At 35.8% G+C, this 20,994-nt stretch overlaps 1 protein-coding gene across 5 annotated transcripts in view; it reads left to right on the top strand.

Annotated features, from left to right (window-relative positions):
* Rad54b (RAD54 homolog B) overlaps positions 1 to 20,456 on the top strand; it is a 79,951-nt gene extending 59,495 nt beyond the window's left edge. For all 5 annotated transcript variants that reach the window (XM_063257574.1, XM_063257572.1, XM_063257571.1 and 2 more), the window contains 7 exons: positions 4,512 to 4,651; positions 6,716 to 7,006; positions 11,098 to 11,273; positions 13,037 to 13,298; positions 15,252 to 15,318; positions 15,503 to 15,703; positions 20,000 to 20,456. In XM_063257574.1, the coding sequence (XP_063113644.1) occupies positions 4,512 to 4,651; positions 6,716 to 7,006; positions 11,098 to 11,273; positions 13,037 to 13,298; positions 15,252 to 15,318; positions 15,503 to 15,703; positions 20,000 to 20,220 (1,358 nt within the window). In that variant the 3' untranslated portion in view covers positions 20,221 to 20,456. The remainder of the gene's footprint in view (positions 1 to 4,511; positions 4,652 to 6,715; positions 7,007 to 11,097; positions 11,274 to 13,036; positions 13,299 to 15,251; positions 15,319 to 15,502; positions 15,704 to 19,999) is intronic.
* Positions 20,457 to 20,994: the final 538 nt, after the last annotated feature.

Here is a 20,994-nt window from a genome sequence, read left to right as displayed (position 1 = left end):
TGATGCTTATAAGTGGCCTATGGTGAGTAGCTTTGTTACTAGTACTTAGAACCCCCTAGGAAATGACTTCTCAGAGGTGCCTTCCAAGTATAGCTGGGTTTTGAGTCTGTGGCAAAATCCTACTTTTTCAGTTTATTGAGGATGAAAAATTGTTGCCTATTTGGCCCAGGCTATGGTTTTTTGGGGTTTTTTTGGCACTTTCTTTTTTTGTCTTTTTCCTTTTTATTGGTACCAGGGATCGAACTCATGACTGCCTACTTGCAAGGCAGGCGCTTATGCCGCTGAGCTAAATCCCCAGCCCCTGGCACTTTCTTATAGTATCTTTTATTTTTTTTATTTTTTAGTTTTTTAAAAATTTTATTTAAGGAGAAAAAGAAAAAAAAAAACAGCAAAAGGGTACAAGTAATACAGAATTTGAATTTCAAAAAAAAACAGTAGGAAATCATTAGTTAATAGATTACATATTGTCATCTTAGAAATAGTTGTTCAAGTTACAAAATTAAAGCATATAAAGTAGACATTCAAACAGTGAGACTGCAAACAGTTCTGTTCAATGATCCAACAAAAACTCAGTAATATGGTTATCTATCTTATACGCTTAAAGATACATGCAGTTATATCCTTTATAGCACTTTCTTTTTCTCTTTTTTACAATGACAATTCCACATTTTGGGTTTTATTCCTCCCACAGTTCTTATTCCTTTTTTTCTTATAGTATCTTTTATGATCCTTAGGTAGTCTCAGTCTTGATATAGCTGGAAGAACGAGTGGTTAGAACAATTATATCACTTTGGCTAACATGGTACAATCAGCAATAACAGTAGCATTAAACACAGTCTACAAAATGCCAAACTGGGGTAACTATTGACTTGTCACCTTTAACCATGTGAACGATCTTTGTTGTTACATAACAAAACCTTAAACACACCAGAACATTATATGTAGTAAATAAGCCTTCAGTATTTTCTCAAGGGAGAAAACTTAAAAGGGCTTAGGGGAAAAAACAGAGACTAGAAGAAAAGGAAGAGATTAGAAGCAAAGCTGGAGAACAAAGGAAGAACATGCAGACTTCAGGAAACTGGTGCTGAAGACAGGGAAAGAGAGAAGGAGCAGAATGAAGGTAAAAAGAATAAAACAGAGCAACAACCACAAAAAATACTAGAAACCATATAAAAACTCATAAAAACAAGAATAAGTCATGAAGAAAAAACAAAACCAAACCAAAAAGCACAAAAAAACTAGAAAAGAGAGTGAGGAAAAAAAATGTCCATTTCTAGATGTGTCTCTGCTGTCACTAGTCACTTGTGAACAATGTGGGCAGAGTCCAGATCTCTCTTGATTTAACCCAGCAAGCCAGCAGTAGCTTTACGCTGCCATAGCATATAATTCCAGTGAGCCTGTACCTTTATTTTCCCTGAACTTCAGGCTGTTTCTGGCCATGAGGGTGGAACCAGAACTGTTCAGCTTGTAGCAGTCAGTGTGCCTTTTGTGGGCTTGAACTGGGCTGCAGGCCACTAGTTGGAGCCAGCAGTTGTTCTGAGCTCAGTTGGCCCCTCTCCAAGATGACTCCCAGCCAGTTCTTCTACCCTTCAGAATATTCAGTCCTGCTGCCCTCACCAGCCACTGCAATCCTCAGCATTTGCTGCTGCATTCCACCTATGCATCTGTTGGTGGAGGCCTTTGGGGCGGTCAGCAATCACTGTGTGTCTGCAGGTTTGAGTTACTCTTCCCACAGAGTTAGTGAGTCTGGGTTCGGTGGGAAGATGCTGCCTGTCACCTCCTTCTTTGTTGAGGTTTCTCTCTTTGCTTTCCCAGTAGGCTTCATTTCTCACTTTAGATCCTTCCTCGGTCTAGGGGACCTATGCCATTCCTTTTTGTCTTCCTCATGTTGCTCTATTCCAGTGTCTGTACATCGAATCTCTCTTTCTCTGCCTTCCACAACTCCCCCATCTTCCTGTAAGTTTTGGTAAGTTTTTGAATCCTAAAATTTCTACATAATTTTCTGAAGCTCTGATTTTGGTATTTTAGGAAGAAGCATAGTAGTATCATAGCAGAGACTACAGGAGGAAGAGCTGGACTTTGCTTGGTTTCTGAAGCCAGCTTTTACAGCTGTGCAACTTTTGGCAAGTTTTTAACTTCTCAGTATGTCAGTTTTCTTTGTCTGTGAAATAAGTGTCATAATAAATCTGCTTCATAGAATTGGGATGAAGTTCAGAGTTAATTCGCGCAAAATTCTGGTACTACTTCACATGTGATTTAATACATATGATTTAATTTAATACAAATGCCAAGTCTGAGTGCTGTAATTAGTGATGTGAAAACCAGAGAATAGAACAATTGATGTTGGATATTTTTAAAGGGAAAAGAGTTGAAATGAAAAGTTAATCTAGGTTGATTTTTCATGTCTTTGTCACTTTGCAGATCTAAGTGCATTCTTTTTGATTTCTAAAGCTATGGTTCAAACTTTGTGATTAGCTTTTGAGCTTGATGCTTGGGGCTGGAAAGGAAATGAACAAAAATGATGTGGCTGAATTTAGTTGTGTTGTGTCAGAAGAGAAACACAGAGATATTTTCTACTTCTCAATGTGGGGTGTTATTTAAAAGCTAGCTGTGATTATAAAGTAAAAAAGCACTAGAAGAATGAAGAAAAGTGAATAAAAAACATGAATGAGAAATAAATGCTATTGAAAAGTACTGAAGGTAAAGGAATAAAAAAATTATGTCCTTGCCTTACTTGAAAATCAGATAGCTTTCTTAAGCAAAATTGAACAGATTTAATATTCTCAATTATAAGTAAGTACTAATTTAACTACCTTTCCAAATTAAATTTAATTTTTACAGTGAATTCTGGTACTTCATTCAGAAGGAATGTCTTGAGGGTGAGTAGGTGAGATAATTTCTCTCTTTTTGTTGCTGAGAATCAAACTCAGGACACTGCACTTGCCAGACAGGTGCTGTGCTGCTAAGCTATATCCCTGGCCTGATAATTTTAAGATTAGAATTGTCTCCTGTATCCTTACTTTGTCAGTGTTAGATTTCTTCTGCTCTCCTATCCTTGTCATTTCTACTCTGAGAACTCTGAATTTAGCTAAAAATTAGCACTGACCTCTTAAATTGAGAGATACATGTGATTGGTTCTTATGTCCTGTAGAATTGCCTGAATGAATCTTTGCTTTTATAATGGCAGGATATTTTGCTTCCATGGTGATTTGCTCCTTCTTGTGAAACTACATGTCTAGGGGCTGGGGATTTAGCTCAGCAGCATAAGTGCTTGCCTTGCAAGCTCATGGTCATGAGTTTGATCCCTGGTACCGATTTAAAAAAAAATACATGTTTATATATGAGTGTATACTTTATATATGAGTGTTTATATATGAGTGTATATATATGATAGGTGCTCAGTAACTAAGAATCAAAGAAGTTTTGATTTTTTTTTCTGGTAATATCTACCCAGTTAATACTGATTGGAAAATGGCTAGGATTCAGACTGACTAGCAAAGATTTAACAGTCTGCTAGGGCTGCTGTAACAAAGTCTGAAAGTCCAAGGTCATAGGCATTTTCAGTACGTAACATGCTTTGATGACTTTGATCCTTATAATCCAAGGAGCTAATTTTATTATCTCTATTATACAGACAATACACTGCTATAAGTAACTTGTTCAGAGTTAGATAGTGATGAAATTCGAAGCCTGACTCAGTCACTGTGTTGTTAACCACAGTTAAAAAGAGTTGGACAGTGTGACATATGCTTGTAATCTGAGTTACTAGAGAGACTGAGGCAGGATAATTGGGAGTTTGGCTAAGGATGTAGTTTACTGATAGATTGCTTGCCTAGCATTTATGAATTCTGGGTTTGATTCCTAGCTGCAAGAAAACCCCCTAAAACACGAACAAAAACCAATTTTGAGACCTTGTCTCAAAACAAAACAAACAAACAAAAAAAACCCCCCAAAATGCTAGACATGGTGGCTCAGACTTGTAATCTTAGCACTGAGGTTGAGGCAGGAAGACTGTTGAATGTTCAAGGCCACCCTCAGCTACATAGTGAGTTCAAAGCCAGCCTGAACTGTGTAGCAAGATCCTGTCTTACAAATAAGAAAAAAGCAAAGAAGAGAATGATTGCAAGTTTGAGGCCAGCTTGGGCAACTTAGTGAGACCTTGTCTCAAAACAACAACAACAACAGCAAAAAACCACACAGACTGTTTTTTGAGACAGGGTCTCACTATGCAGTTCAGGCTGGCCTTCACCTCATCGTGTAGCCCAGGCTGGCCTTGAACTTGAAACAACCTTTCTGCCTCAGCCTCCCGAGGCCTGGGATTACAAGCATGTATCACTATGCTCTGCTACCAAAAATAGTTTAAAAGTTACGTGATTATTAATATTTTAAATTTGATTTGGTTGCTCTTTCTTGAATTTAGGAATTTGCTTGTATTCCTTTGAGGGAAGAAAGTACAATTTACAAGTACGTGTGATTATAAAACAAACTTGGTCTTCTCTATTTCTGCTTAGGTACTCCGATTCAGAATGATCTGCAAGAATTTTTTGCATTAATTGATTTTGTAAATCCAGGAGTATTAGGCTCTTTGTCGTCTTATAGGAAAATATATGAAGAGCCCATCATTATGTCAAGAGAACCTTCTGCTTCTGAGGTATAATTTATTTTAATAAGTAAGTTTAAACAAGAGCAGCATATATAGAAAAATCATCTAACGGGAATTATTTTAATTTTGAAAAATTAGTAAGTGAAATTTTTCATGAATCATTCTTTCATGTTTTCCTGCATCATTATTTTAGAAAGTAACATCATTGCTGGGCGTGGTGGCGCATGCCTGTAATCCTAGCACTCCGGAGGCTGAGGCAGGAGAATTGTTGCAAGTTTGAGATCAGCCTGGGCTACAAAGTTAGCTCAAGGCCGTCCTGAACTATATAGGGAGATTCTGTCTTTAAAAAAAAAAAAAAAAAAAAAAAAAGTAACATCATGAGTCACCTAAAATTCATAAATAGGCATTCCAGACAGATTATAAATGAAAATAAATATATCAAAATGTTCTTCTTTACTAGTATTGAAAAAAGTAAACCAAGGTAATAAGAGGTAAGTTTTCTACTTTTTATCGTGGACTTTGTAATTGGCTGAATTTACATAGTAATACCAAGCGTAGGTCAGAATACCATCCTCTGCTAGATGGGATGTAATTTGACATAACTTGGGGACAGTTTGGCAATATGTATCATAAAGTCTTAATATTGTGTATATTTTGTGACCTAGTAATACTTTTAAGAATTTATTTTAAAGGAATAATAATAGATTTATTTAAAGATTTTGTTGTAAAGGAAAAAATTGGGAACTAAAGAAACAAGCTAACAGTAAGTAAACATTTTTAAAGACAGGAATTGGTTGAATTATAGTCTTCAGTTTTTAAAGATACTCTGCTTAATTGACTTTCAGATACTGTCAGTTATAGAATTATATCATTTTTCAGAAAGTGTACTGGAAGTCATTGATTATTAAGGCATCTTATACTAGAGTAGCTAATGTGTGAAAAATTCTGTTTTAGAATTGATAAAATATAGCAATTTGCCAACAAATATTTATTAATTTATTTTCTGTGACCAGAAACTATACTAAATAATGACATATGCGATTTATTTCTCCTAGTGCTGGAGATTAAATCCGGGCCTTGAACATGCTAGGCAAGCACTTTACTATTGAACTATTCCTCCTGTTTGGTTTATGTGAATATTTAATAGCATGAAAAATTTATGATCTCTTATTAACAAAAAAATCACATTCATTTATCCAGCATATACATTAAACATCATAAATGGATGAGAGGCTAAGTATTACAAACTGATTGGTGCCTTTTTTGCCTGAAGCTTAAGAATTTGAGATCCTGTTTTTGTTATATAAAGAAGCAAGATTTAGAAGATTTACCTAAGTCTTAACAATAGTGGTTGTTTTTGGTTGTAGAAAATTGATTTAAAATTTCTTATTATATAACTAGTTGCTGTCTTTTATTTAGTGAATCTATAAATTAAACTTGTTTTACAATATAAGGGAATATTTCTGATTTATATAGATATATATTGAATTTATTTTAAGCTTTACTGTAAAGTTCTGTGCTTAAATTCTATATATGAAATTTAAATATATATTTCATTAATATTATACTTTGGGTTAAAATGTTCTATTAGTGAATGGTTTATAAGATTTTTTTTTTTTTAAATCGGTATCAGGGATCAAACTCACGACCGCCAGCTTGCAAGGCAGGTGCTTATGCCGCTGAGCTAAACCCCCAGCCCCTGATTTATAAGAATTTTTTAAAAAAACTTTCCTTGGTGACAACAATTTTTTGTGGGCTTAATTTTAGAGTGAAAATTTGTCAAAATATTCACGTCCCACAATTTTGGTGTCAGTTCTTTTTTTTTAAAGATTTTTTTGGTACCAAGGATCGAACTCATGACCTTGTACTTACCAGGGAAGCATTTGAGCCACTGAGCCCAGCGTCAGTTCTTTTCTAATGATTTTAAGACCATGTCCCCTTTTAGTCTTCACATAAAAGCTTACTTTCAGAATGATTTCATTTTAAATTTGATAATTTCTAATGGTTCTCCATGATGCCTGTAGCCCAACAAGTAATGATTAAGAGGGTGTGGCTTCACTTAACTAAATTATTATGCTGAACATTTAATTTAAGTCTACTCTTTTTCCACAGGAAGAGAAGGAGCTAGGAGAGAGAAGAGCAGCTGAACTTACTCGTCTCACTGGACTATTTATCCTTAGAAGAACCCAGGAAGTCATAAATAAATATCTCCCACCTAAAATAGAGAATGTACTCTTTTGCCGACCAGGAACATTACAGATTGAACTTTATAAAAAGCTGCTGAATTCTCAGACTGTCAAGTTCTGTCTTCAAGGGTCAGTGGAAAATAGTCCTCATCTAATATGTATAGGAGCTCTTAAAAAACTGTGCAACCACCCCTGCCTTTTGTTCAACTCCATAAAGGTAAGGAGAGTGTAAACTGTGGCAGAGATGGGTGCTTTGGTATTGTGAGTCCAAGGAGACAGCTTGGACTAAGTCCTGTGATTGCATTTGTGGGGTCTTTTCTTTTTCCTTTTTTTTTTTTTTTTTTTGTGGTACTGAGTACCAAACCCAGGGCTAGCACATGCTAGACAAGCACCATACCATTGAGCTACATCCCTAGCCCTGTGCTTTATTTTATTTTGAGACAGAGTCTCAGTGTTGCCCAGGTAGGCCTCAACCTTGCAGTCCTCTTGCCTCAGCCTCTTGAGTGCCTGTGATTCTAGGCATGTGCTGTCTTACCTGGTGCATTTGTGGGTTTTGTGAAAGCTCTGTAGCACTTCCAGTATGGTTCTACCAGAGCTTCTCTAACCTTCTTTTGTTCTTTACACCATGTGCACTTTCCTGAGAAGGGTTTCAGGCACTGCCTTCTGCAGTTTGTGACTCATGTTCTTTAAGACCTTGTCTAATACTTTGTCATAACCACTTGGTTTTATTTGATGCTAACAAATAAGAAATTTGCTATTAAAATATTTATTTTTCTTATTATCAAAGTGATACATGATTTCTCATGAAATTTGTAAGCATCAGGAAAATCACAAAAAGAAAATGAAAATCATCGTAGGCTCTGAAACCAGAAAACAAAAATCCTATTTTGGTATTAACAATAGTATCAACTACATTATTAAATATTTACCATGTACCAAACACTACATACTTTTCTAGTTTTATTTTTTTTACTCTTTTATACAACTTTCTCTCTCTTTTTCTGAGATGAGATCTTACTGTGTTGCTCAGCCTGTTCCTGAATTACGGGGTTCAAGTGATCCTTCTGCTTCCCTCCCTAGCAGTGAGACTAGAGGTCTATGCCACCGTCCTTATTTTTTGATGTTGAAGAAATAGGAGCTCAGAGATAATGCATATATAATCGTCCTCTAGTAAAACTTAATTTTAGTGATACTGTACTATTTTAAAATCTACTTTTTTTACTAAGTAAATTGTGACTTTTGATACTTTCTACAAGTACGATTTTTAATGGCTACTTAGTAGGGCTCTTTGAATATTTAATGGACATAAGATGATTTGGGTACAGTAATAGTTTTCTGTTTTAGACTAGACTTGAGTACCAGTCAGATCTTTTGCTAATTAGTTCTACTAATTAGGACTACTAATTACTTCTTTAACTGGTTGCATAGTCAAGTTGTATTTGTGAGCCTTAATTTACATATGTGGAAAGCAGAGATAATTGTGTTCTTGTGAGAGCTTGATGCAAATTATGGGAAAAACCTAGCAGAATGCTTGATTATGGAAATTGCATCATAACCATTAATACCTTATTTTACCAGCTTACCTTGAACAATTTTTATTTTTATTTTTTTCTTTGAAAACGTAAAATCAAAATTTGCCAAAAACCTAAAACAAAACTGTGGTGCCACCTTTTGCTGGAGTCATTAATTTTCTGAGTTCTAGAATCAAACTCCGGACCTTGTACTTGCTGAGCAGGCGCTGAGCTGCTGAGCCATGTCCCCTTGGAGTCATTAATTCTGTATTTAGTAAATGAAGCATTGTACCAGAATTCTCCAAGTTTATCCTACAATGGATTATATTTACCTAGTTTATCATGGGAGAAGTCAGTTTTGTGTAACTCTGAAGAAAGCAGGATTATAACAATTTATTAAGCAACTTTGAAAGCAACGACACATCTATATACAGTGGTACAAATTAAACTGTTTGGGCATGAAGCCCAACAAAAACAGAAGCTAAGAATTCTTCCTTAAAAGGAAGATGTTATGATACCCCAAAATATACCAGTTAAGAATATCCTTGCACAAAGGCTGCGGCTATAGCTCAGCAACACAGCATCTGCCTGGTAAGTGTGAGGTTGTGAGTTCTGTCCCTGGTACCAAAAAAACCAAAGCCAAAACAAAGAATATCCTTGCACATTCTTAAAGGAAGCAGCAGGGGGCACTGAATGTCTTTCCTTCGTTGCCAGGTGGCCTCTGGTAATAGGCGGAAAATGCTGTAAGTTTCAATTAGGGTGCATCTTTTATACTCTGAAACTGTTCAGAAGAACCTTTCCTCTAACATCATAGCAAATAAGGATCACTGTGAAAGGGCTACAATAAGCCTTCAGTGTGTACAGTGACCTTTAAGCAGTGATTTATAAATCTAAATCTAAATGTGTTCCTATTTGAGTTAGGTAGTTTCCCGTGTTTAAGGTGCTGGATCTCTTGAGGAAATGTGAATAGAACATAACTACTAATCATTTATAAATCGTAATCATAGTGTACCAGTTTACATGGAGTCAGAGGAGAGAGTATCTCGATTAGGCTACCCAGTCGACACATCGGGCTGTCATAGCATAAGATATTATCCATTAGTAGATTAGTATTTAGTGGTATACACTGTAATATTTTGGACAGCTTTTAAAATTGCATCTGTGCAGACCTCAAAAAATACAGACTGCTACAGAATCTCTGAAAGTAGGATCCAAGCATACCTGAGAATTTTGCATGTGGTCCTGGTTAAGAACTTGTGCCTTGAGATCACTCATCCTTCTTGTATTCTGATTTAATAGTCAACCAGTGGCTGGTGACTTGGCTTCTCTGTAACTTCTTCAAAAGACAGAGTGTATAAACCAATTCACTTAAATAGGTGTATTTTGCTTATAGGTCAGTAAACTTCAGAAGCCATTGAATTGACTTATGTAGTCTCTTAATTGGATTAGTTTGATGCTTCAGTTTCTTATAGCTTAAGCATGTTCAAGTTTTGAAACATGAACAACTGTGGACTAGACCTTAAATCTAATGGTCCTTTGACAAGATCTCCAGGGTACAAGTGTTTTAGCAAACAGACCAGAAGCAGCTTGCAGCGATCTCTTTCCATTCATAGGTAAATGTCTTAGAGTTCTAAATACTTTTCTTTTTTTTTTTCAAATACTTTTATTCAAATGTTTTGGCAATAAGACAAAGTTAGTGCTTTGTGCCCAGCATCTTTCACTACAGGACTTCTTTCCTATAAGGTATTTCTAATACTATTGGAGAAGGAATACAACACACATTAAAAACTTTAGGGACTTAATTTGACTCAATTAAGGTCAAAACTGAAATGTGCTAGAGAGACAGAGACAGAGAGAGCCATGAATGATCAGGTAGAATTAGCACTGGGATCAGGTATTTATTGGATTGAGATAAAATTGGCCATAAAAATGAGAAAACATTCTTGGAAGTGGTGTAGATTGAATAAAATTTCAAAAATTGTGATAATTCTGGTAAATATGAGAGAGAGTGAAGAGATCAGCCAATCGTGGGAATTTAATTTAAAAATTAATTAGTATTAATAGCATCTCTATCAGGTGTTCATATTTTAACTAGGTAGTTTGGAAAGAAGAACTTCAGAGGAACTAATTGCTTTGAAATATTATTCTCAAGACTTCAGTATTAGTAAAACTGGGAGTGGGGATTGTAGCTCAGCATGTGTGAAGCCCTGGTTCAGTCCTCAATACCCCACTCTCCATCGAACCATTTATTAGTAAATAAAAAGGATTGTAAGAGTAAACTTCGGTGCTAATTTATTGGTGAGATTGTTACTTCTTATAGAAGAAACTGAAGTAAACTTGTGCTTGTTTGTGAACACTTGGAAGATGTTGTATGCAGCCCACAAATGAGAAGAAAGTAGTACCAGGGAGGAGAGAGAAAACTGGAAAAGGACATGTTGATGGTAATGTCAGCGTTCTAGAGAGAACAGGTTTTGCATTTCTGTCGCTCTATATTTTCTTCCCTTGTTTCTTTCTGCTTCTGCTGATGGTCCCCGCGAGGATATTTGTGGAAAATGCTCTTGCACTTGTAAGTTGAACGGAACATCCCTGAGACTGTAATTGCTTAGTAATCAACTCGTTGGGATGCATGTTACATTTTTAAAAAATGATCAAATCATGACTTACAAAGTTTACTTAACAGTTAACTTGAGCTTGCACTTTTAAGGTAGCTATTAATCTCCCTCTTCCCCACAATTTTAGCATTTTTTTTGTCCTTAAAACAAATATGAGCTAGTGTTAACAGTCACCTTTTAAATAGGGAAAAGAATGTAGCACAACTTGTGACGGAAATGAAGAAAAGAGTCTATATGAAGGCTTACTAAATGTGTTTCCTACTGATTACAACCCTCTGGTGTTTACTGAAAAGGAATCAGGAAAACTGCAGGTACTGTCCCAACTCCTAGCTGTTATCCACGAACTTCGTCCCACTGAAAAGTAAGTGATGAACTTGATACACTCTCCATAAGTGCTCATAGGATTTTAGCCTTTTCTCTACTGCTTACTCCCTTTTATTCCCCAAGTAAGAAAACATTAAAAAGAATATTTTTCTGTGGAATTATGGTAAGCTTCCAGTATTTTGTAAACTTAAAACCTAAGTTTTAAGAAAAACTAAATGTAATATATGTACATTTAAAAAACACTAGTGTGTCTCTGGGTATATAATGCCTAACTTGTTTCTCAGTCTCTTTCTTCTGAATGTGGATATACCTTAGGGTTTTCTTCTTAGCTTTTCTTTATCGGTACTCATCCTTTCGTTAAACTCTGTTAGTCTTATTTCTTAATTCAGGCCTGTACTCCCCTGTGCTTTACTACCACTTTGTTTTCATTATTACGATTACATGTTCTGATGGGCTCTTATGAATTAATTCTCTCTTTCAACCCCATTACATGCTCAACTATACTTTTAATTATATTTGTAAAATGTGAATGTGAACATGTTACTCCTTTTCTTTAAACGAATCAGACTCTTAGTTGTCCTCCAGAAGTTTCTGAACATCTCAGCACGTTGGACAAGAACAATGCTTCCTTTTCCAGCCTCCCCTCCCACCACTGCTTCACACTCGTCATGGCATCCGGTCATGCCAGGCTGCCCGAGGAACCCGTAACCTGCCTGCGTTTTGCACCATTACTATGTGGTGCGCATTTCTGTGCCTGGTGTACCTCTGCTTCCCATTCTTTCAATTATTTCTCTTTGTCAAGATTCAGCTCAGATGCTTTTTCCTCTTGGAAGCCTCTACTTCAGATTGCATCAGATGCCATCTTCTGAACTCCCCTGCCGTCTGTACCTACTTCTAATGGAGGTGTTCTCACATGTTTTATTAGATAATATTTGTTATGTATGAAAGGACATGTATATAGATGCATATTGTGACCCAGTTTGGCTTTAAGAATATAAACATTACTTAAATTTCTCTTTGCATTAAAAAACTATATTTCCCCCTCCTTTCTGGGGGCAGCAATGATAGTTATTGGACAAGGGATGAGGGACAGAGATTTTTTTGTTCATCTGGTTTTGGCAGTGCTGGGGATTGTACACAGGGACTTGTGCATGCTAAGTGCTCTACTACTGAGCTATACCCTCAGCTTAGTGAACAGAGTTCTAGAGGCAGTGAGAAGAAATTAAATTTGAATGTAAGTGTCACAATTTATCATTTTTGTATTTTTCGTTAATTCTCATGCTTTTTTTTTTTTTTTTTTTGTCTTTTTGAAACAGGTTTCACTATGCAGGTCAGCCTGGCCATGAACTCACTTTGTAGCCCAGGCTGGGTTCAAACTTGCAGCAGTCCTCCTGCCTCAGCTTCCTAAGTGCTTGGTGTGTTGTCCTGCTCTTTTTAAGATGACTTCAGAGAAATGAAAAAGACAGGAAGTTCTTTATTTTGTTTTCTTAAAACTGGAAAGTTTAGACTGTGTCTTTAAAATTGAATGTGGAGAACTTGCATTTTAATTAATAAGGTCACTGTTGCTTGTTCTATAAATATCAGTGAAAATATTATTGTGATATTTTCCTTCATCCAAAAAAAATCAAATTATCGCCAAACATAGTGCCATATACCTGTAGTCCTAGAATTTGGGAGGATCTGTGTGAGTTCAAGGTCAGCCTGGGCTACATATTGAGACCCTGTCAAAAAAAAAAAGTTTAAAAAAAGTCAAGTTTTGCCTTTAAAGTATATGTAAAGAATCTTTTGTTTCGATTACAGGGTGGTGTTGGTATCCAACTATACACAGACTTTGGATATTTTGCAAGATATCTGCAAGCGTTATGGATATTCTTATACAAGACTTGATGGACAAACACCAATCTCTCAAAGGCAGCAAATTGTCGATGGTTTCAATAGTAAATATTCTTCTGACTTTATTTTTTTGTTAAGTTCAAAAGCTGGTGGTGTAGGACTTAACCTTATTGGAGGATCACACTTAATTCTCTATGACATTGATTGGAATCCAGCCACTGATATCCAGGTGAGACTATTTATGTTTGAGACATTGTGAATGCCTGCAGATACAATGTCTGCTGGGAATACAAAGCATGTGTAATTAACTGCTATATTTTGAACTCTTATTTTGTGTCAGGCACTCTGGTGAAGTACTTTACTGTCTGTTTAAGCTTTTCAACATTCCTTCGAAGTACGAATATTAGTAAATACGTTTTTTTTTTACAAGTAAAGAAATGGAAGTGTGTTGTAGATTCCTACAGTTTATAGATTACAGAATCAGGATTCAAATCCAAACTTTATGTCTCCAGACCTTAATTTATTGCACTTCACAGATGGGGCTTCAGGCAGCTCGTGACCATTAGCTCATGATAAAGTGATGGACCAGTTTATGTGGGCAATATTCGGGTTATAAAATTAACTTATTTAGAGACCATTTGAGAAAAGCCTTTGTTTTTCTGCAGGATATAGTTCATTTTTTATGTATTTTGAGATTTCTGCCTTATAAATTTGTACCTCAGTATCTGTATTAGGTGATCCAAGACAACCCTAAGGTTTGATAATTTGCTAGAAGGACATATAGAAGTGAGAAAAGCAACTGCACTCATAGTTAGGTTATGTAAATATTCCTCACTTAGCAGCCTACCTGTTTAACAACTGTTTGGACTTATGACCCACTCTTGGATTTATGACCCATCTTTTTTTTTGGTACAGTTTTGTGCATCTTGTTTATAGAGCCCTCAATGTCTTTTTTTTAGTACAGTTTACCTTGTTTATACAGTATTGTTAGTTTTGCTGGTTGTACTGTACAGTGCTGTAATTTTATCTTCTGTAATACATTATAATGCTGCATGTAAGGGTTATGCAAATAAAAGGAAAGTCATCATGTTGGAGTTTCCTTTGACCATTTCTTGGTTGTGAATATTATAACATACATACTATAATTCTCATTTACTGACCAATTCAATTAGCAGTCCAGTCTCAGGATCATGGCTTGGTTGTTAAACAAGGAATGTCTGTATTAGTGTAAAGTTACTAACTTAGCAAAGGAAAAAGGTTCATACAATGGAGTGCAGAAGGAACCAAGCACAAGTGTCCAGTTCTTCCTAGCAGAATTATAGGATGTTTGATGTGAGCACTAATGAGTGATGAAACACATGGAGTGTTGTCAACAGAGAGGTTGAGCCAAGTTTTGGTGTCCAGAGTTTTTGTTGGGGATCAGCCCTGTAGTCATGGAGGACTCGCATGACCAGACCGTTACTCAGTTTCCAGTCCTCCAGAGACCCTCTATCATATTATTGGCATAAACTATCTGTTGTATGACCAAAGGCTTCAGATAAAAAAGGCAGTATTATCAGACGGGATACGCTAAGGGATTAGAGAGCTGGTAAGAGGCCTGGCTTGCTTTGGAATGTTCAGAGTTTGAGCATCAGCTTTTTACTGCACAGGATCATTGTTATTCCCTAAATCACAGGGTTCTACCTAGAGGGTGAGCTGATTTCAGATATCCAAGGGACTTTTTAGGGGTGAATCATTAGCTACTTGGACTAGGAAGGAACCTTCCATGCCCATGTTGTACTTGGTCTTACATTCTTGCTGACCAAACTCACTGTCCCTCCTCTTCCCCCTCTGTTTTAAATCAAGATACAGCACTCAGTGTTGGAGCATTTACCTAGCATGCAATACCCCTGAGTTGAATCCCCTGTGCCAAAAGCCAAATCGAACCACACCACACCGTTCACACCGTTCACTGTTGCCTTGGCCCCCGCTGCAGTTACTTTACAGTAATGCCCATAAGTGCTCAGACATTCCTTTCTTTACCCCAAGAAGAAGAAATGAAGCAGGGCTTGCTGGGCTTTGTTTTTTGAATTTATAAATCAAATCCAGAATTTCTGACTGCAAAATACATTTGTGGAAATTGCTGATGTGGCAAGGGCTGTTATTTTCTATTTTACTTAGAATTTTCACTTACTTTCCATAGGCTATGTCTAGAGTATGGAGAGATGGTCAGAAACATGCTGTACATATTTACAGACTCCTAACCACAGGTAAAAACTCTTTATTGTAACAAAAAAGTGTATCTTTGAATAATTACAAAAAAATTTTAGCCAGTGCTTCACAGAATGCTTCACAGAAGCATTTCATTAATTAGTATGTTAATAAGTATGTTTTAGTCTGTAAAAATAATAGACAAATATCTTGAAGGTAATGTCATGAATGTTTTCTCTTCAGGTACTATAGAAGAAAAGATTTATCAAAGACAGATCAGTAAGCAAGCTCTTTCTGGGGCAGTTGTAGATCTAACCAAGACATCTGAACATATTCAGTTTTCCGTAGAGGAACTTAAAAATTTGTTTACATTACATGAAAATTCACATTGTGTTACTCATGACCTGCTTGACTGTGAGTGTACTGGAGAAAAGGATCACACAGGTTAGTTGTGTTTTAATTCTGTTACTATAAAGTTAATTTGTTTCTCTTTAACAGTTGAACCTTTTTAAAGAATTATTTCAAAATATTTACATTTGTATATTTTAGTTTTCATTTTTTTCTCAGGTCACAGGGCAACTGCCAAATAGATATTTGAGAAGGTATTTAAAATAGATATTTGAGAAGGTATTTTATCAGTTTACCTTCTTATTTATGAATCTTATGTAAAAAATTAACTTAAAATCTTTTGAAGCCTGGCATGAATCTTACGTAAAAAATTAACTTAAAATCTTTTGAAGCCTCAGTGTTAGAAGCTTGTGTTTTCTTTCATGATGCTGTGGGTTACAGGCAGGCTTTTGGACCTGCTAGGTCAGCCTTACAGGACTGAACTAAGTCCGCACCCTTCTTTAATATTTATTTTGAGACACGGTCTTGTTAAATTACCTAGGCTATCCTTGAACTTGTGATCCTCCTGCCTTAGGCTCTTTAATAGCTGAGATTATAGCCGTCTACCTTTGCTTCTAAGTTTATAAAATATAGTTAATGTAAATTTGTATATTCTAAAATTTGTAGTAAATGTACCAAAACTAATACATATATAATTACATATAATCACATGTAACATTTTAATAGCATTACATATTAGGTATAAAGTATGCATATATTTTTATATTTTATTTTTAAACATCAGATACATGTTGTTTCTATGGCCACTTTGGTAACAAAGAATTAATCAATGTTGGTTCTGATAGAACTGTGGGGGACCAGCGGCGTCTGAAAAGATAAGAAATATGAAATATAAATGACCTTTATTTTGACCTTTATTTGAATGCAGGGAGAGACACCCCCGATCCCCTGAGGCGCAGCATCTCCACCCTGGGATCGGTGATCTCTCCGTGGAATACGTGGAGTGGGGGCCTATATGTAGGTTAGGGGTGGTGCCTGAGGGGGCATTAGGGATGCACAGGTAGCCCATTGGCACTAATTTGGTGCCAGAGGTAGATTCCTAGGGGTGGGGGAGATAGAGCCCCTTGGCTTTACCAGCTACAGTGTCCTGTCTGGGCCAAAACTCTTTCAGGTTTAAGTGCTATTTCTCTTATTTCCTTCCTTCTCTCTTGTGTATAACTTTGTTCTGATTTTTAAGTTCGATACTTTGCTTCATAATTTTCATTCCTTAAAAAAATGAATATTTAAAGTTGTAAGTTTTTTCCTAAGCTGAATCTCATAATTTTGATGCATAGTCTTTTTGGTCCTAAATAGTTAGTATTTTCCACTATGATTTCTTCTTTGACTAGTGAGCTATTTTAAAGCATATTTTAAAATATTTCAGTTTTTATTATTTAATTATGGCTATAGTACTGTAGTCAGAAAAAATGATCTATATACTATGGGTTCATTGGTAACTATGAATATTTGCTGAGTGATCTGGAAAGTGATATTTTGTGCATAAAAATTATGTGTAGTTAATTGTTTAAAGTTCTGTTAAGTATTCTGTTATCAATTTTCTTAATTTACAGATTTAAAATTTTACTAATTCAACTTCTGAATTGGTAATATATTGACATGAGTCAGTTATTTAAAAATATAAGATGTATATTATTGGGAACCTGGACAAGATCCTCAACTGCCTGTGTGAGGGGGTCAGAGAAAGCATGAAATAAGAAACAGCAAAACTTAGTGTTGCGTGAGGGGGGGCTGGGACAGTAGATTAATCAAAGTTTCTTTATTCTGTCAAACTTTCCTTTATATATTTGTATCTCATTATAGTCTACTTATTTTGTTATTATCTAATGATTGCTTTATCTCTGATACCTTTTGCTTTCATTTTGTCCTAGTTACATGTTATTCCAGCTTTCTTATTGTTTGTATTTGTATTGTTTGTATGGTGTGTCCCTTTCCCTCAAATCTCTGTTTCTTTGTTTTAGTTATTTCTCTTAGCAGCATAAGGCTGGCTTTTCTTTTTTCCACTTTGATATTTGCTTTGAACTAGAACATTTAGTTTGTTTACATTTATAATTACTGATATTTTTGATTTATTTCTGCTCCCCACCCCCAAGCTGAATAGTAGCTAATGCTCTCAGTCTTTGATTTTTCCATGTGTACTTTTTTCCCTCTCATATGCTACCTTTGCTGATAAGACTTTTTATTTTGGTTAGTACTTTGAAGATATTATTCTGTTTTCTTCTAGATTCTTAATGTAATCTTACTATCTCTTAAAGCTTCTATGACTTTTGAACACTGACAATATTTTGATACTAAGGAGAATTTTTTTGTGCTAAAATTTAAAAGAAATGCAGAGTGAAATATTTATAGGTATCTGATATAATCTAGGTATTTATTTCAAATAAGAAGGAATTAGAAAAAGAGTCCAAAGTGGCCATTAGTTGGTGGTTACTAAAGGAAGAGATGTGTATTGGTTATTCTTTTTTTTTTTTTTTTTGGTGTCTGGGATTGAACTCAGGATTTCACGCTTGCCAGGCAGGCACTTAAGCCACTGAGCTAAATCGCCAGCCCTGGTTCTTCATTTTTATCCTATCAACTTTTTGTTTGTTTTGTGGTACTGATGATTGAACCTGGGAACTTCACAATGAGGTATATCCATCCTTTTTACAATTTTAAACTTTGAGTTAGGATGTTGCTAAGTTTCTAAGTCGTCCAGGCTATTTGAACTTGGATCATCCTGCTTCAGCTTCCCAATGTGCTGTGATTACATGTGTGTTCCAGTATACCTGGGTCCAACTTTTATGTTTATTTGAAATTTTCCATAATTAAAAGGTGTTTTTTTTTTTTTTTTTTTTTTTTTTTAAAACACCTCTAATGCTTTCCTAATGCACTTAGGAAAAATACTAAAATCTTTAAAGTGGTTAGTCAGGGTAGACTGAGTGTTGCAATAAAAACTAAAAGTGACTTGTTGCATAATGACTATCACTCATGTACCAGTCACTGTGGCATTCAGTGGACAGCCTTCCATAAGAGGACTCAGTGGTTGGCTTCTTCCACTATGAGTTCATGCTCCTGGGATTTAGAATCTTCTGTGGGGGGCCTCATATCTGCCAGAACACACCAAACTGTGATGTGGGGGATTTCTGTGGGCCAGACCTGGAAGTGATATGGTTGTGTTCTGCAGGCCAGACTCAGTGTTACATCTGATTGTGAGAGGGGCTGGGAAATGTGACGGAGGCCCTGAAGGAGAAAGAAATGGATTTGGCCCCTGCTGTTTATGTCTTGCATGGTCTAGCCCTTAAATACTCCTTTCACCTTGTGTTATTCAGTTTCTCCTCTTACCTTGTTCTTTGCTTTTCTCTGCAGGCTTTGATTATCTTAGTTCAGTTATGCCAACGCTCCTGTCATGGGCTTTGTACTCTTACACAATGTTTTTGCCTTTCTTCCTCACCTAGTCCTTCTTCGGTCATCTTTTAGCTCTTAGAACCTTTCCTCCGGCATCCTTACTTCTCTAGGTCAGCGCCTCTTTTCAGATGTCATTCGTGTCATTCCTCTGACCCCTTAATCTGTAACGCAGCTCCACAGTTCCTTATCTCCAATTCTGAAATGTAGAAAGCTCAAACAACCAAAAGGTTTTTATTCCTTCATAAGTTTGTAACAACATATTTAGTGGCAACATGCCTATCTAAAATTAATGTTAGATGAGGTGGGGTTCACCTGTAAGCCTAGTACTCGGGAGGCTGAAGCAGGATTGCCACAAGTTCAAGGCCAGTCGAGACTACACAGTGATTTCAAGTCCACCCTGAACTATATAGCAAGACCCTGTCTCAAAACACAACAAAACAGAACAAAAAAATAATGTGTTTATCTATGCCCTCTATTTAAACTATTTCACAAGACTATTCATATGACTTGCTGCAGAATATTAATCAGTTTGATAATAGAGTGCTGACCCAGGTTTTTCTAATTATATTCCGAATTTGGAAACATATCTGGTCCTACAGATTTTATATGTGTGATTATAAACCTGTAATATATTTCTTTGGATGATTATTTGTTTAATGTATGTCTCATCTACTAGACAGTAAAGTTGTTAAGTTCATAACCCATGCCTTAGTTCATAACCCATAGTTCATAACTATGTTTGTTCACTATTTTTGCCCACAGTGTTTAAACCAACAGTGTAAACCATCATAAATATCTGTAGAAAGAATGAACTGTATATTTTAACTTGAACTATAGTTATCCAGTGTAATAAGTTACATAAACTCATTGTCTTAAAACAAAAAAAGTATTGTATACAGCAGTTTATTATTGATTGGCCTAAGGGTTTTCTTATTGTTTTGCTTATTTCAGATGATTCTTTGGAAAAATTTGCTGTCTCTAGACATTGTCAGCTTGGTCTCTATCAACAAAAATCCAACTCCTTGAAACCTCTCTCCATGTCACAACTGAAGAAATGGAAACATTTTTCTGGAGATGATTTAAATCTTACAGATCCTTTTCTTGAAAGAATAAGAGAAAATGTGTCATTCTTTTTTCAGAATGTAACAAATCAAGCTACTTGTATGCAATGAAAATTTACTTCATGATATTAATTAATACAGTGATTAGGTTTCAAAAATTAGAAGAATTGCTTAATTGTAATGTATTTTATAATATCATGGTTTTGATACAATAATAAAAATTGAGTTAATTTTCATACATATTAAATGTTTGAAATGAAACCTTGAAGATCTGTGTCTCTTATACAACTGCTCATTAATAATTTCATGATTCATACATTTTTATTAAATATCAGTTGAGAACTTTTTGTAAGTGTATTAGTCATCTTTCATGTTGCTGAGATATAATGCCAGGCCCACACAGTTTAAAGGAAGGGAGGTTTAGTTACGTAGTGGTTACAGGGTATTTCAGCCATAGTATTCTGGCTCCAAGCCAGACACACAGTGCCAGAGAGGAAGAGGCCAGCACCATGTGTATGGTACCCATGTCATGCCTCTGTGTCCTCATTGGCACACCCAGAAGTGTGCTTTACTAAGCTGCTCAACACTTCTCAAATCAATCAAGTTGACACAATGAAACTTTACCACCACAATTAGGAATATAAAAAGGAAAAATAGCCGGGCATTTAGCTCAGGATAAGCACCTGCCTGGCAAGCATGAGGTCATGAGTTCGATCCCCAGTACCAAAAAAAAAAAGGCAAAATGTTGTCTCTATCTTTGGGAAATCTAATCTTATGAATATTAGACATAGATAACTGGCAGACTTGAGAAATTCAACCTATGTCTCAAGGGAGAAAGAAAATCCAAGGCTAGGATTGCAAATGCCGATGAATTCTTCATCATGT

The sequence above is a fragment of the Cavia porcellus genome, unplaced genomic scaffold, assembly GCF_034190915.1.
Source record: "Cavia porcellus strain 051 isolate PalLab524CR breed Dunkin Hartley unplaced genomic scaffold, mCavPor4.1 scaffold_10, whole genome shotgun sequence".
In the NCBI taxonomy this organism is placed as follows: domain Eukaryota; kingdom Metazoa; phylum Chordata; class Mammalia; order Rodentia; family Caviidae; genus Cavia; species Cavia porcellus.
This window is presented reverse-complemented; position numbering and strand designations above follow the sequence as displayed.